Genomic DNA, 16229 nt, shown 5'->3' with positions numbered 1-16229 from the left:
CAACCTTTCTGGCAGATTTCCCTGGGCCTTCTACATGGACTTCTGATGGCTGGAATAACTCCAAACCTGTTGCCACTTTCAAATACTATCAAGTTAAATACAATTTTAACTGGTGATGTAATAATAAAAGATTCTGTATTTCATTAGCAACCTCCAGCTTCTCAGACTATTGACTTTAAATTCACTGTGCTAAACCGAACAAAAATGCAGACCCCTTACTTACAACCAATATTCCTTCCTATCTGCACTCTGCTTTCTTTTTCTTTCCTTATCTTTGCCCTTTCCTCTTCATGGCCCTGGTTTCTCTTTTCACAGAAACCTATTTATCTAGCTCTATGATTTGGTTAAGTTTAGATCTTGTAGGGCATTATAAACAATTGTCTCTGAGAGTGGAAGCAGAAGAATCAGCTCCCTAAAATGCCAGCTGGGTTCCTGCTTCCAGAGAGACTGTGACGACAGAACTAATTCACATTCATGCAATGAAACTAAGGAACTTGCTATCTTGATTCATTGTTATAACCTACAAAAAGCACACTCAGAGTCTTTCCAAGGTGAGTCTAATAGGGTGTATTAATCAGAACTCCAATTTCTCTCTCACTACAACACAACATTTTCTTTTTTTAAAGCAATGCTGTATTTTGCAATATTATTAATGGGCCATGAATCTCATTGCATATACAGTTCTAACATTCCATCTCACTGCACACCTCACCTATGAAACCTTGAAACCAGCTGGATGTTATTTTTAATTGCACAGAGAAAAAGTAAACTGATACCTTCCCAGGAGACTCATAGTATGCACTGTCACCTTTGCAAATATTGAAGTGCTCATTTATGTGATATGCACTTGGTTGTCACACTGTGGTTTGGGACCACTAACAGTTCTCAGAGTACTTCCAAGGGGATGATCTGCTTCTGTGTGCTGGAGTGACATTTCCTGCTGGTTGTATTTAAAAAATAAGTCTTGTGTTGTTGCCAGATTAGTTTTAAAAAAGCAGAGAAATGACACTTTTCTGTACTCTTTATAGGTATTTCTTTTTTTAATTTGCAGAATATTCCTTTAGCAGAAGTTAAGACATACAGCAATTTGTAGACCATTCCAAATCCAGTGAGACCAACATGCAGATTAATGTAGAAAAATTAGATCACTGGGATCTGCAACAAGAGGTTGGGATTTGTTATAAACACATGTGCACCTTGGGAGAAGAATATAAATAGCAAAGATATGGACTCATGGAATAACCAGCCAGCTATCTTCATTGTATTAGAATTTATTTTCATCCTATACCTTTAACTGTCATCTATTTATAACCTCTCTGCATTTGTGGTGTTCTTTCCCATAGGAATTAGATCAATTTAATAATGGATTGGGCCACTTGGGTCATCAGGTCTAGTCTCCTGCTATCACAGACAGCAATGTTGTATAAATCTTTTCATAAACTGATCATGCTCCATTTTAAAATTAGTTAGGTTTGTTGTTCCCCAATATTTCTTTTGGATGACTTTTTCAAAACTTCATTGGTCTGACAGCCAGAAAACTTCTAGTTCCATCCTAAATGTATTCATAGCCAATGAACACATATTTCTTCTTGAGCCAAATTGTTCTTTTGTTAGTGATGAATTGATTAATACTTTAGCCTCATGGTCAGTCAGTCAACAGCTATTTATATGTATTCCTGTTTATTGCAACGTAAGAAAAACTACTCATTTACTGACAGACTTTTTAAGAAGGATATGATCCCTCTTCCTATATCCTGGGATTAAACCACAGGCATTCTCTATCATCTGTGATCTCATAAGATCTCATAAGTTAAGTAGTGTGAGAGAAGATTAATATTTAATAAGGAGACTTACTAAGAAAATTATGATTCAGGCATACTTCCCAAAACATTGGGGCTAAATCTACATTTTAGCATTGTTGTTGAATCCTCACCAATGACTTTGGGCCTTGTAACATGTTGCACTTTGAACTGCTCAAATGTTGATCTATGTTCGTGCTAGCTCAAGTTTGTAACAGTCACACCTTGAGGCTAAAAACCTTCTCTGACTGTTCCCCACGTATACAGCTGTGACTTGCCATTAAAGGGCTGGTGAACTCAGCTACAGCTGTAAGTTGCCACTACAGAGCTGGTGAGCCAGGAGAGGCTTCCTTACTCTAGGTGGGAGGGTCTTGTGGGCACCGCTGGACAGTCAGTTGTGGTCAGTCACAGCAACCCACTGTGCCTGCAAGGCCTTGACCTTTATGTGGCACTGCTGTGCTGACTGGTTGTGCCTGTGCTCCCACATTCGGTCTCACAGTGCCTCATATATGTGCACAATGGAGCAGCCACCCCACCCAAACTAGTGCTGCACTTCTGCCTCACCCCACAGCACCAGAAAATCATCAGTTTCCTCCTTGGTCCATTTGGGGCCCTGGGTGGAAGGCATAGATGTGGGCACATGTGCAGACAGGGAGGAGGCCATCATAGTCCCATGCTGGCTCTCTGGGCCCCCGTGCAGCTGTCCCTTAGCTGCCAGGCCCACACAGCTGCCTGCAGCGCCCAACGCAGGGGCATGGTATGGGACAGTCAGCCACGCAGCCAAGGCAATGCCCTGTGGCACCTGCAGGGTCCGGGCAGGTTGCTGGTGCTGTGCTGTGGGCTGGGGGAGCTGGCAGTGCTTGCCCTACAGCTGCCCCTGGGGGCTGACAGGTCTGACCGGAGGCTGGAGCAGCCTGCAGCACCCTGCAGCACCCTGAAGCCCTGGACAAGGACAGCCCCCCCAACCCCTCTGCTCCCACAGTCCCCCCACTCCCACCCACTCCCCCAGACCCCCATGGCTGCCCCATCTGCCCCAGCTCCCGGCCCTTTAAAGAAAAGCCCCAGTACTCACCAGGTGCTGCCAGGAGGGGGGCAATCCCTGCTGCCCTCCACTGCCCCACGCTGCATGGGGGGCTCTGTCATGAGCCCCCCAAGCCCCCTGCTTCCCCGGCCCCGGCAGGCAGGGCAGCCTTTGCTGAGCTGGGAGAGGGGCAGGGGATGGGCCTGGCCTGGCTGATTCAGAGATTCAGCAGTAGCCGAATCTCCAAATCAGATTTGGCTGATTTGAATTGGGACAGTGATTCGAATCATCGAATCAAATCACTGTCCCTTGAATTGACTGAATCTGAAGCGAATATTAGCCACTTCACACAGGCCTATTATACTGTAGTTGCTATTCAGAGTAATTTATGTTGCTCATTGCTTTATTTGTATTTTTATTTCATAACTTGTATTTGAATAGCCTTTTTTTTATCTTCAGCTGGTACTTTGTATATTCAGAAGGAACTTGTTGAACCAGAGTGAAAATGCATCTCAACTCTCTTAAACCAACACATGGCTTATAATAAATGAACAGCTGGAATTCTGAAGTGATTGAAATTTTAGGCTTATGTGGTTTAAAGGGGCTCAAAATTATTAAAGTACTTCAAATCATTTTTAGTATTTCAATCTTCTAAAGTGCTCTTAAAAATGCTAATAACATTAATGATTCTATGTGGCGCATTCATATAACATTTTGTCCTGTTTTATGGTGGACTTCATCGTTAGTTTCCAGACTTCCTTTTCTAAAGTTGGGTAACATTTCTAGTTCAGTCAAAACTTGTACTGGGAAATGATGGGAACAGTAAACTTGTTAATTGACTCTCCTATTCACAATAAGGATAAATAATATAATATAGATTTGTTGCTTATCTTCAGTTTACAAATCCCTATTTTCTCCATTTTCCTGGTCTCAAACTAATGGAAAAAAATAGATGAATTCAAAATTAGGACTGAAAAGAAAATACTCCGTACAAAGAGATTATGAGAAGTGATTCAAAAACATCTTTGAATCAAAACTCTAGGGTACAAAATGTGACAGAGGGATGTCATTTGTGAGGAAATTTTCAAAACAGGCTAAAGAAAGTTGTATTCCACAAACTTTTAGGTGCTTTTGAAAATATCCCCTAATTTTCATCATGCTACTGGTAAGAGGCATGACTTGGACTTGTTTTGAAATCACACAATAGTGCCATGAAAATCCTTTCAATTTCTTAAAATGCCCCAAAATGGTAGGACCCATTAAAATACACTATAATGTAAATAACAGATAATAACCAGAAGCAGGAGAAGCACATTAACAGAAAGATTGGTTTTTGTTTAAAAAACATAATATATTAGGTGTCAGATGCTGTGCTGTCCTGCACTTCAGCTCAAAGGAGTAGAGGTGATGATAATACTCCCCAATATCAGTACTATAAAAGTGGTTTTTCATCATAGGAAAGCACGCTTCACAGAGCATAAGTTTAGTAGAGATTTGTTTGTACCCTCCCCAATATACTCACAATAGTAATTATATTCGTGCACCAGCAACTGAAATACTAATTGTCTCTCTCTCCTTGGGGCAGATGGTAGACTAGGGCCTGCTGCAGTCATACCCCTCAGCAGAGAGTCCCAGACCTGGCCAGGCCAGGGCCCGACGCCACATTCGTCTGGCTGCCAGGCAGACAGCTCAGCACAGCCACGGCACAGAAGTGGGATCGGGCCCCAGCCTGGCCATGTCTGGGACTCTCCACTGTCCAGGGGTGTGTGGGGGTGGGGGGCTCCTGCTTTTGGGAGCAGCCCAGTGGAGGACCCAGGGATCCATTCCTGTCCCCCACTTCTACTCCGGTCACAATGGGAAGACCACAGCAGCAGCTGCCTTGTCCCCAGCACAGGTGGAGGGGCACGGGCCCCCAGGGCCTCCACCAGGCTGTCTTCAGCAGCAGGAGTCCCCACCCATGCACTCCTAGACCTTGGAAAGTTCCAGACCTGGCCAGGCCAGGGTCCGATGCCATGTTCATCTGGCCGCTAGGTGGGCAGGGCTCAGCATGGCACAGAAGTAGGATTGGCCCATGCCCGGCTGGGTCTGGGAAGATCTGGTCATCCAGGGGCATGTGGGAGGAGGGGGCTCCTGCTGCTGGACGCAGCCTGGAGGAGCCCCTGGGGGCCCATGCCCCCACCCCACCTGTGCTTGGGATGAGGCAGCTGCTTCTGTGGGCTGCCTGTTGCACCCTGAGCACAGGTAGGCTCTACCACCTCCAGTCCCACAGAGATGGGGGGGAGCCCCTTCTGCACCCCTGGATGAGCCCCCTAAGCTCAAGTCCCACCAACTGGCCAGACTGGGGCCTTATTTGCCTTTTCCTGCTCCTGGTTGGGCTGCATGGTCAGTCACTCACTGCAGGGGCCTTGATCTGACTCCCGCGCCTCCCCTCCCCCACAGATTAACCTGCTGGGGTTGGCGGGGGGAGTAGATGTGCGCATGCATGTGCACCCAGCTCTCCCCCAGCCCAGGATCGACCAAAAGAGGCTCTGGGATCTACCTGTCAATTAGGATGAATGGGTTGATGACCAACTGAGCTGGACTGTAGACCAATAATATAGCCCAAACACAGCATAAGAAATCTCTATAAATTCTATAATAAATTATAAAGAGAAATTTAAGCTATGGATGTTTCCAAATGATGAAAGTAATTAACAGTGATACAACACATACCTGGTTCCCAAAAATTGGGGTGACACCTCTAGGGGGGAGGGTGATTTTCTGCTAAGAATTTCTTCCCATTTTAAAAGCAACTATCCAACAACATCAGTGGCATTTCTACTTAGGCAGTGCTGATGCAGTCAATTGACTTTTGGCTCATTATAATCTACCTGATTCCTGATAATTGCTCTTCATTCCACAGGTGTCAACAACCCTCTCTCCTTTCAATAGTCTTAATGTTCCACTAATCAAGCTATCCTTTCTTTTTGCAATTTTCCCGGCTGTTAGCTACTCCTTGTCTTTCTTTTATTCCACAGACCTGCAAGCTATTTTAATCTCTTTTGAAAATCTCAGATTCAGCCATGATGTCCAGTCTTCAGCAGCAGGCAAGAGCTTCTGACAATTCCACTGTAAAAGGGTTAAAACTATATATCTTTTGACTAAGCAGAAAAGGGAGGGTGATTAGCTCTACCCCTGCACTATGCTGCCATAACTATGGAAAAAATAGTCATTCTTCCTTCTCAAAGAGTAGGTGTTCTGCTTATATGGGGATGCGTGGTATATGAGAAAAAGGGTACCACCTAGGAATGAATGCTGCACAGAGGTAAAAGTCACCCTTAAAAAAAAGTATAGTCTAACAATGCATTTATATACAATACAGTATCGATCTCTAGGAGGTGGTACCAGTTAAAAGAAACTTGTGTTGTTTTGTTGCTGTTGTTTGTTTGTTTTCTCCTTTTAGGCCACACTTTATCCTTCAGTCTATACTTTGTCTTTCAGTTTACACTACTTCTGTTGATCCATTCCTTGAGGGGAAGCTGAAGCAGCTCATTTCCAATTAATTTATTTAAGAGTTACTCTAAAAAATAAGTGCTTTCTTTGGAAGGAGGATTATTTGGTATGATATTAAATGTTAAAGTAAGTAATATCTGTGAGGAGGTTGAGGGGATAATATCTATGAGCAAGTAGGTACTAACAAACAATTAATGTATGCCAAAGTTTTTCAGTATCATGTAAGACTTAGGAATTCTAATGACCTAGAATGCATTGCATTCAAAAACTTATGTAGTCTATGTCAACCATACAGTTGGTTCAATAAAAGCTATCACCCAGAAAAATCCTTGTCTCACTATATAATCACCATTTTTGGAAGATTTTAGATTTTATGCAGACTAATAAATGGTCATCCAGGTCATCCAATAATGTTTGGTCTCATGTGGCTATCAGGTCCCCTTCACCTCCTGCAAGTTGTCCTGCTTTCTAGTAGTACTAGAACTTCTTTTCTACACAGAAACAAAAACTTGTAGCAGATTTTTCTCTACTTCTATGGCTACAATCTGTCACCTCTAGTAATCAAAATAAATAGGACTGACTCTAAAGTAAGATATCAGTCACTATGAATATAGCTGCTACATCCTTGCTCAGGGGCAAACCAGACAGGATATGATGGTGCAGTTGTATCCCCCTTTCACTGTGCATCGCATATGCTGGGAGCTCTCAGAGCTCACCACCACGTCAGCGAGCACTCTGAGCTCACCGGTTGTTTGGCACAGCATCTGCACAGAGTCCCTGCTATCCTGCCTTCCCCCACTTCCTGCAATTCAACATCAGGGAAAAGAGGGAGGGGTGAGCAGTAGTGGCAGGAACACTCAGCACTGTTTTAACAGAGCTCAGGGGCTGCCCACAACTGCTCATCTGTTCCTTTCCCCTGAGGCTGAATCTGGAGAGGGAGTTGGGGGAGGGTTAGAATTAGAGTTAGGGCAGGACGCAAAGCTACTTAAAAGCAGAGACTCCAGGCAAACCCTGAGCTGGAAATCTCAAAGAGCTCATAGCACATGCTGTGCTGAAGTGATGGTGAGCTCAGAGAAAATGTTCACTGACAGTGAAGGGCTGAAGCCACAGACCCTTGAGCTGTATGTCATATACATCATGAGCTCTCTTCACTGTGCATGCACGACACAGCTAAAGTGGGCGTAGTCCCACTCCCATTGCCACAATCCTGCATGCGCCCATGACTTCACTCAGTTTAATTAATCCCACTATTTTACTTTGGGACTGATTTCCACTCAGCATGAGTATTAGATGAGGAATAAAACCTTTGTTTCCATTGCCTGGTAGAATCTGCATAGTATTATATACCAATATTTCATGCAACAATGAGGACCGATTCAAACTGGAAAACTGGCCTTATTAATATCATAGTAGTATTGGAGTGATATTGTTGCTGTGATGGGTCAGGATATATATGAGATGCAAGGATATTTTGGAGAATGATAACTTTTATTGGATTAACTGTATGGTTGCGAGAGGTTTTAGACCAGCATTTTTAGCACAAACACTTCTCCAGGTCTGAGAAAGAAACAGACACAGCTTGAGCTAAATAATGAATAGAACAATAATGTATGGGAAAACTCCATATGTAAATAGAAACAGCCTAGCTAAAGGTTAGAAGAGGGCTGTAAAAACTGCAAAGACTCATTATCCGGTTAGCTGAAAGGCCAGAGAAATGCAGTAGGAAGCATAATAACCTGATAATGAAAATAACAAGACTATCAAGGAGGGAGAGAGATTAATACATAGTTTATAATAGAGCCAATGTTTGTGTTTAGTCCTTGTTTTTTTCTGTCCAGTAAAGGTATGAGTATTTGTTCCCAGACCCATCTTTTTTTCAATCTGCTTTGTAAATTCCCCTTGAGGACAAGGATTGTAAGGTTAGAAAATGAGGTTCTGATATTTTGTAGCCATGATGGTCAAGGAAACATGGAAAGGAAAAGCTTTTTTCCTTTTTTATTATTTTTTGATAGATATTATTGGACCAACTATATATTTCTTCAGAGACTTGATGAAGAACATCTGATGCCTAAAAGCTTGTCCAGTAGCTCTCCCAACTAGGCAGTTAGTCCAATAAAAGATATCACAAAAAACTTTGCTCGTCTCAAAGTGAGTGGTAGTTCTGTGAAAAGAGTTTTCCTCCCTGTTTATGTGTGTGTCTGTCCTTTATGCTTTTCCTGTGTTTGTTCATTCAAGAGTGTAGTTTTTGTCTATTTTCACCTAAGTATTTTCTGTGAGGTCATCTGTTACACTGGATGAGGAATAGATATGTATAGGATCTGTGGATTCTAACACTTTCAATATGGGGGTGTTTGTTGTGGTAGCAGTGGAGATGAGTTGGCAAGTCTTGTATTTCTTATTAAGACAGGATTGTGACCCATTACATCCCATTAACAGTACGCTGATCAATAAAGAATTGCTTATGATGATGAATTGGACAAGATTAAGGAGTTGTTTGAAAGCCAAGAACAAGGAGATTGGGAATATTTCTGTCAAATCTGATCCTTTTTGAGTATTGTCTGTAATTGTTATCTGATTTTTCTTATTGCAGGGTGATGTGTAACAACTAAGGGTGTGTGGTCAGTGGGGGTTACTTCAGGGTTTTTAGATACTCTGTTTGTCTCCTGGAGCATCCTTGCTGGGTAAAACAAGTTTTCATATCTGAGGGATGGCATAATGGTTTTATTGATTTTTATTGGGAGTTCTAATGCCTAATGGGCAGAAAATACAAAAATGCATGTTGGAAAAAATACTATGACTGATATGTCATTACAGTGTGTTTGTTGCTGATGCAGTGAAACCCATTTTTATATATGTTACAGATTCTGGAAGACTTCCTAAAGGCTCTTTAGTTTCCATCATTTTAGGTGGTGTTCTGATAATTTGTTTAGCAGTACTAAGCTGGACACTAATTTGTCAATGGTAAGTTTCATGTATATTTTTTTCACCAGTCTTTCTTTGACAAGCATACAGTTTTTTCTTCTTTTGGAATTTTCTTAAATTAAGTCTTCTCTTTTTGCAGTCAATAGGTAACATAAAGTTATCTATCTGTGAATCCCTGCAGTATAAAATTTGTTTTACACAATATAACTATTAGTCTGTTCATTATCTCTTTCACAATGAACATTTTCATTATCATTAGTTCATTTTAGATACACCAAACAATTCCTCATTGGAATCAATGGTACCTAAAAATGTCAGTTATCTGAACTGAATTTAATCAAAATACTGTCTTATTCAGAACTAAAATATTCAGTGACATTTTGAAGAAAATAAAGTGGGGTTTTTTTCTGAAAATACTGCTTTAAAAGCAGATTTTATCTACTTAGTGCTATTTTCACCTCTGTTTCTGAGGGCACTGACTGAATTAAGAGCTGTAATTAATAGACTATACCCTAAGCACCATTCTAAAATCTGAGTTTTATTCCTTAATACCACCCTGCTTTCTAAGAGTACATACAACCTTACATTCAGCGCACCCTAACTAAGGACAATCTGAATGCTCAGAATGCAAGCTTCACAGGGTTTACATAGCTGTAAAAATGGCACACGTGATCTAAAGTTAGTTCACCTCAGAGGCAGTGGCAGAGTTGAACTAATTTTAGATAGATAAAAGGTTAGCCCAGTCTGGCAAAACTTAACCTGACCAAGTAAACACTTGACAGCACAGCCCAGGGGCTAGGAAAGCCCAGCCATTCACATCCCCAGAGCTGTGCTGTTCTTCCCTCTCCCCTCTGACCAGACTGTTTCCCTCCCCACTCGATTACACCTCTCTAGATCAGGCAACCCCCTGCCTGCAGACAGACAAGCTACTCTTCAATCCTACCAGCCCCTCCTCCACCAATTTACCTCCTGCTGCAAGTAGTGAATACTTGTACATGCCACTCTGAGCTCAGGTGTATGTGGCTTAAGCCACCCAAACTTCATCTGGGACCCATGAAAGCTTGTGCACATCCAGTGTTTGAGGAAATGGTACTGTTGGAGACCACTTGTAAGGTAAGGAAGAATAAAAATAGGAACAATAAACTTCATGGCCTCAGTCAACTCTGCCCCCACTGAAATAAAGGTAATATTCCGCATTAGCTCAATTGTAACATATACACATTTGATTATTATGTATAACATCAAAGTAGATATTAGTGTAAACATTCTCTTAATGGGAAACTCTTGATACAGTAAAGTACTAGCTTTTAAAGCTGCCCTTCATATATATGAGTGCAATTATAAGCCTCAATTAAATGTAGCTATGAATACTACCATTTACACATAGCTCAGTTAGGCACACAAATGTAGCCTGTCAAAATTTCTTATTTCCAGTTGCCTTCAGGAAAGTAGTACTGCCACAGTTAACAGCACACTTAATTGCATTTTACTCTGTGTTTTTGTATTCTCTGAAAATGTTTAAAATGTAAACCATTGCTAGAGATGTATATTTGTTACATTAAACTTTCAACTTAAAACTGTGGAACTTAGGCTCATGACCTCTCAGGACCATTCAAGCTGAAATGCACTCAGTGGCCACTAGTGGTCTTAATTGACTTTTATTGTTGATTGACTTGGAAGAATGTGGGCAGGTGTCCCACAGGGCTCGGTCCTTGAGCCACTGCTGTTCAACACCTAGTACATAGTGAGCACACTGTCCAACTTTGTGGATAACACCAAATTATGGGACAAAGCAGACACACTGGAGGGCAGGGATAGATTCAGGTGGATTTGGACAAGCTGGAAAAGTGGGCAGAACAAAATAGGATGCAGTTTAACAAGGATAAGTGCACTAGGGTACTGCACTTAACAAGAGTACTGCACCTAGGGAGAAGGAATCGCCAACACACATACAGATTGGGGGAGGACTTTCTAAGCAGCACAGCAGCAGAAAGGGATCGGAGTCATAGTTAATTCAAAGATGAACATAAGTTGACAATATGATGAAAGGATCAATAGAGCTAACCACACTCTATCACGCATCATGAACAGGTCTAAGGAGGTGATACTACCCCTCTATGTGGCACTGGTAAGGCCACAGTTGGAGTAATGCATTCAGTTTTGGGCACCACACTTCAAGAGGGATGTGGATAACTTTGAGAGGGTCCAGAGGAAGTCCACTCATATGATTAGGGGCCTGCAGGATAGGTCCTATGAGGAGAGGTTGAGGGACCCCAGATCTCTTCAGCCTCCATAACAGAAGGCTGAGAGCGGATGTTGTGGCCATTTACAAATTTGTTGGGGGGGGGAGCAGCAAGTCATAGAAGATACTCTGTTTACCAGAGCACCCCTTGGAGTAACTAGAAACAAGGACCACAGACTGACAGGCAGCAGATTATTAAGAAGAACTTCTTTACGATAAGGGTTACCAGAATCTGGAATGGGCTCCCAAGGGTGGTGGTGCTCTCCCCTACCTTGGAGGTCTTTAAGAGGAGACTGGACAAGCTCCTGGTTGGGGACATCTGACCCCAGCACTCTTTCCTGCCCTGGGCAGGGGACGGACTCAATGATCTGCTGAGGTCCCTTCTGACCCTGAAAATCTATGAACTATATGAAATCTGGATTATCAGTGACTGCCTTAATTGGTGTACTCTTCTTATCCTTCCATATATCTTTTCATGTTATGTGTTAGCAGCCTGTTAAATTTGCCAGAACTGTGGCCTATAGTAATAGGAAACTAGTTGGCTGGGCATGACGCAACAAACTTGACATTTTTGTCAGGATCGTGACAATGGTGCTGCCTTTACTAAACTTAGCAGTTTAGTCATAGAGATCGTGGGAACCCTTAACACACTGGGTTTTTTTGGATTTTTGAAAGAAAATATCTGCAACTTTTGACACTTGGAAATTATATGAAGTGGGTTCATAGATGTGCCCATAAATGAGTATGAATAAATTGTATTGAGACTTGAGAGATGTAAGTTAAATCTTCAGTTGTATGGGAGGGTTAAAAACAGTATAGTACAGTGAATTTACAGTAATGTTATTTCTTTAATAGCACAAAAGTATTTATAAAACACAAAACAAAATACATATTAAAATAAAATTGGAGCATTAGGACTTCTTTGTAAAGGTTATTGCTGATATTGCAAGTACTATAATATATTTATATTTGTCCTCTTTCTATCATATCTAGATTGGGAAAATAAAATTAACTTATTATACGAATTACTTATTATAATTCTCTTCAGCCCACTACATTGGAGAGATAACCTCAGCCTATTTGTTTGTTTCCAAACAATTCAGTTCTTAAATAGACTCAGTGGTAATATATTGCTTGAATAGTGAAAGACCAACGTAAGTGAAGAAAGTTTGCATTCAATGCATCTTAACTGGCACCAAAATGTATGCATCTGCTCAGAAGTTGTCATTCTGTCCACTCAGACAATAACGAGTGACTCAGGGTAAGGGAATTCAAACATCTGGTGCTTGTTCTCACTGAAAAATCCACAAAAGAGACAGAGATGTATATACATTGACCTTTACCCAACTAGGTAGTTCATAGTTTGTTACATAATGGGCACATTAACATGAGATGCTGACTGTGCAATTGCTACTGTGCAGTCATTTAGTACTTGTGTATACATAAATACTAAATGACTGCTCAGTAATTGGAGTTATGGCTCAGTAGCATTGCTAAACAGCTTTTGGTGATGCTGACTACACAGTAGCTTGTTACTATCGTGCATAACGTTGTGTCACACTTTGTGCCATGAGACACTACTCTGCAGTGGTAATGAGCTACTGTGCAGTCAGAGTCTCATGTAGATGTGGCTACTGAAAAGTAAGGACTGTAGGTTTCTAAATTGTGGCTATGCAGAACAGCTTTATCTGCTGATTGTGTGTTGTATGAATTAGGATAGGCATGTAGGGTGAGGTCCAAAAAAAGAGTCCTTAAGCATCTCATTTTAGGCATAATTTAGATGTTTAAAGTCAAACAAGTAATTCACAAAAACCTTACACTCTTGGCTGAGCTAAGGATTCAGGAACAACAGTTTGTCTCTGCATAGTATCCTGTCTAAGGACATTTCTATCCTTTCTAAAGGCATTTTTTAGATTCTCAAATAAGGCATCTGCACCTAACTCCCCAGAAGACCCTATCCATTAGGCACCTTCAGAGCATACCAAACACAACCTGGCAAGTAACTTTCAAGACTCATGCAAAATATCAGCACTTTCATTGATAAACAAATGGACAGACAGATGGGCAAACAGATGGACAGGGGCAGTGCATGGCTTTTGTAATAGTAGTCTAGTTGTTATAGCAGTTGCCTAGGAAGTGTGAGATCTAGATTATAGACCCCCTCCTCAGCCTGAAGGGATCTGGTTTCTGCAGAGGTGGCTAGTTAATTTCTAATCAGTGATTATTTAATATAAAATGGACTAAAGCTAACAATATTGGAGGCAGGGACTGAAATGCACATTTCCTCTCTTAGCTGAAATTCATTAAGCCTGGGCCATACAGTCAGGCTCCTTCTTGCTTGGTCTCTTGAAGTATCCTATCAAGGTGGTATATAGATTTTCAGCTGCCCTACAATGTGAACAATAATATTGATCTACAACATAATCAGTCTATTATTTTTTGCTCATATTTCTCCACTGTTTAGTTTAGGGGAGCACTCTCTGTTCCAAGTGCTTGTAGTCTATCATCCTAAATAGTTATAGACTGAAAGCAAATATTTCTATTTTTCTTTTTCTTTTTTCTTTCTAGAGCTCTTAGAGTAATGTACACAGCCATTCCCTCTATGTCAAAACATTAGTAGAGGCAAATACATTAAGAATGAGACTACTATTAACCTGGATAAGATGTAAAGGGAAGGTTCTGACCCTTCGTGATCATTACAAATCCCAATGCTGCATGTTTAAATGGAGAGATTTAGAGTTATGTGCTCCAAGATGCTTTAGGGAGCTTTTGACATTTCTCACTGAAATGATAACCAATCACTGTCAACTGGGACATATTTAAATTAAACTAACTTACAACTAAAACAAAATAATATCTTAATTCACTCATTAATGGTTCCCCTATTTTACTTTCTCTGATGATAATTTATAGGATTTACCCATCTTCCACCATCCTCTTCAGACAAAATTCAAAGCATCCCACTGCTGCAGGACATTTTTCAGTTAGAATAGTTTTGATTGTGTCTTTAGTTATTTTCCAGACCCAGCTGGCTTTGTAATTATAATTTTTTTCATGGCCTCTGATCTGGTGGGAGGGGGGCGGTGGTGTGTGTGTGTGTGTGTGTGTGTGTGTGTGTGTGTGTGTGTGTGTGTGTGTGTGTGTGGTACAGTCCCAGGGTCGCATGAAACTCCTGGGACTGGGAGATCATGGCAGCAGCAATCTTCCAGCTCTGGAGGTTTCAGCCACCCCAGGGCTGGGCAATCACAGCCACACCCCGGCATCAGGAGGCATGCTGCAGGGTGTCAGCATCTTTGAGTCCGAGGGGCTGCAGGGTCCTGCTGGAAGTCCAGAGCTACTGAGGCCGAGAATCGCAAAAGTTGCAGGACTCCCAGCCCTAGCTGGGTGTGGTGCATCCCTGCAGCTGGGAGCCCCATCAGCTGATGGGGCTCCCAGCCGCAGGGGAGACCCTGCTACACGTGCAAATTAAGCTCAGAAGTAACCAGCTATAAAGTTAGTACACATTTTCAAGGTCCAACTTTGTAGCTGGTTGGAGCTTTTTATGATGTGATAAGTACTTTGCACGTGTAGTAGTTGGTTTCAAGGCAATTGCACAATTAACCAGTTAATTGTGTAATACCTGTAATGTGTATGGGGCCATAGAACTGTTTCTTCAATTTAAATTTATCCTATATGCTCAGACATATTGCTGAGCAAGCTCTTCCATTATATTCTTTTCCAATATTATTCAGATAAAAATAAAATTCTTTAACCTGAGTTACTTCTCAAGGAATGTGAACAAGTCCTAAGATGGTGGAATTCTTACTTATTGGACTCAGTGGCAAAAATATCTGTTAGTTACATGGGGCCACATTCCCAGCTAGTATGCTGTTGTCACAGTAACTAGCACTGTTTTTTACAAGCCACTTTTCTGTCCCTGTATTTCTGAGGTATACAGCATGATTCTATCTTCTATGTGCTCAGAGTTTTCCCCACAGCAAACAGACCAGTAGTATAATTAAAGGCACAACATATGAAAACCAAATTTTAGCTATCTTCACCATCAGATAAGAAAAGACAGAAAAAAGATAGTAAACAAAGTTCTTGAGCACGTTCAGTCATAAAACATACAGAGATTTTATACCATTTTTTTGGTTTTCCAAAAAAAAAGAATTGGAACTTCTTGCCATTTGCATGTGGGAGTATGACAATTATAACATACTCGTGTATATTTTCTGTCTTTATAAGACCCATTGGTTAAGTTATCAGTTACTTTCCTACAAGTCCTAGTATGTAGAATTGTAGTGCAGATTGGTTGCCTTATTTTATACCAGAAGTGGCTGCATTTTAGCAATACACATGTGTAGTGTAGAGCTACCTTAAGATAACTGGGATAAATTCACTTTATAATCATAACATATTCTTTATATGTGATTAATAGAGAAACCTAAATGGAGAAAGAGGCAGAAAGATAAAAGGAAAAGAGAAATATCCATTGTGAATAAGTAAAGATCACTGAGTTATGAACAATCAAATTAGAAAATACTCTGAAAAGTCCACTTTACAATTTAACCTTACAGATATTGAACTTGGCAGCATAATAGAAATAATCTTTCAGTAAAGAGAAGCTTTTCTATAACCTAGGACATGTACAATGTGCTAGAGCAGTTTTCTCATTTTTTGCAGAACAAAAGTATTTCTTGTGGCTATTTCACAAAACCTTCAGGTTTCTTCATGTTAACTTTTTTCTCTCCCTATTATAACAAAAGCCTGA

General features: G+C 41.1%; 1 protein-coding gene and 1 long non-coding RNA gene across 2 annotated transcripts in view; one reads left to right on the top strand and one right to left on the bottom strand.

Moving 5' to 3' along the window:
- The window catches only part of TPO (thyroid peroxidase), a 73251-nt gene extending 63974 nt beyond the window's left edge, over positions 1-9277 (top strand). The window contains exon 13 of the mRNA XM_059726945.1: positions 9174-9277. Within this exon, the coding sequence (XP_059582928.1) occupies positions 9174-9277 (104 nt within the window). The remainder of the gene's footprint in view (positions 1-9173) is intronic.
- Positions 1-16229, bottom strand: part of LOC109284386 (uncharacterized) — a 243873-nt gene that overhangs the window by 89821 nt on the left and 137823 nt on the right. The gene's annotated exons all lie outside the window — the stretch shown is intronic.

The sequence above is a fragment of the Alligator mississippiensis genome, chromosome 1 (assembly GCF_030867095.1).
Source record: "Alligator mississippiensis isolate rAllMis1 chromosome 1, rAllMis1, whole genome shotgun sequence".
Taxonomy (NCBI): Eukaryota; Metazoa; Chordata; order Crocodylia; family Alligatoridae; genus Alligator; species Alligator mississippiensis.
The sequence above is the reverse complement of the archived record's forward strand: the minus strand, read 5'-3'. Positions and strand labels throughout refer to the sequence as shown.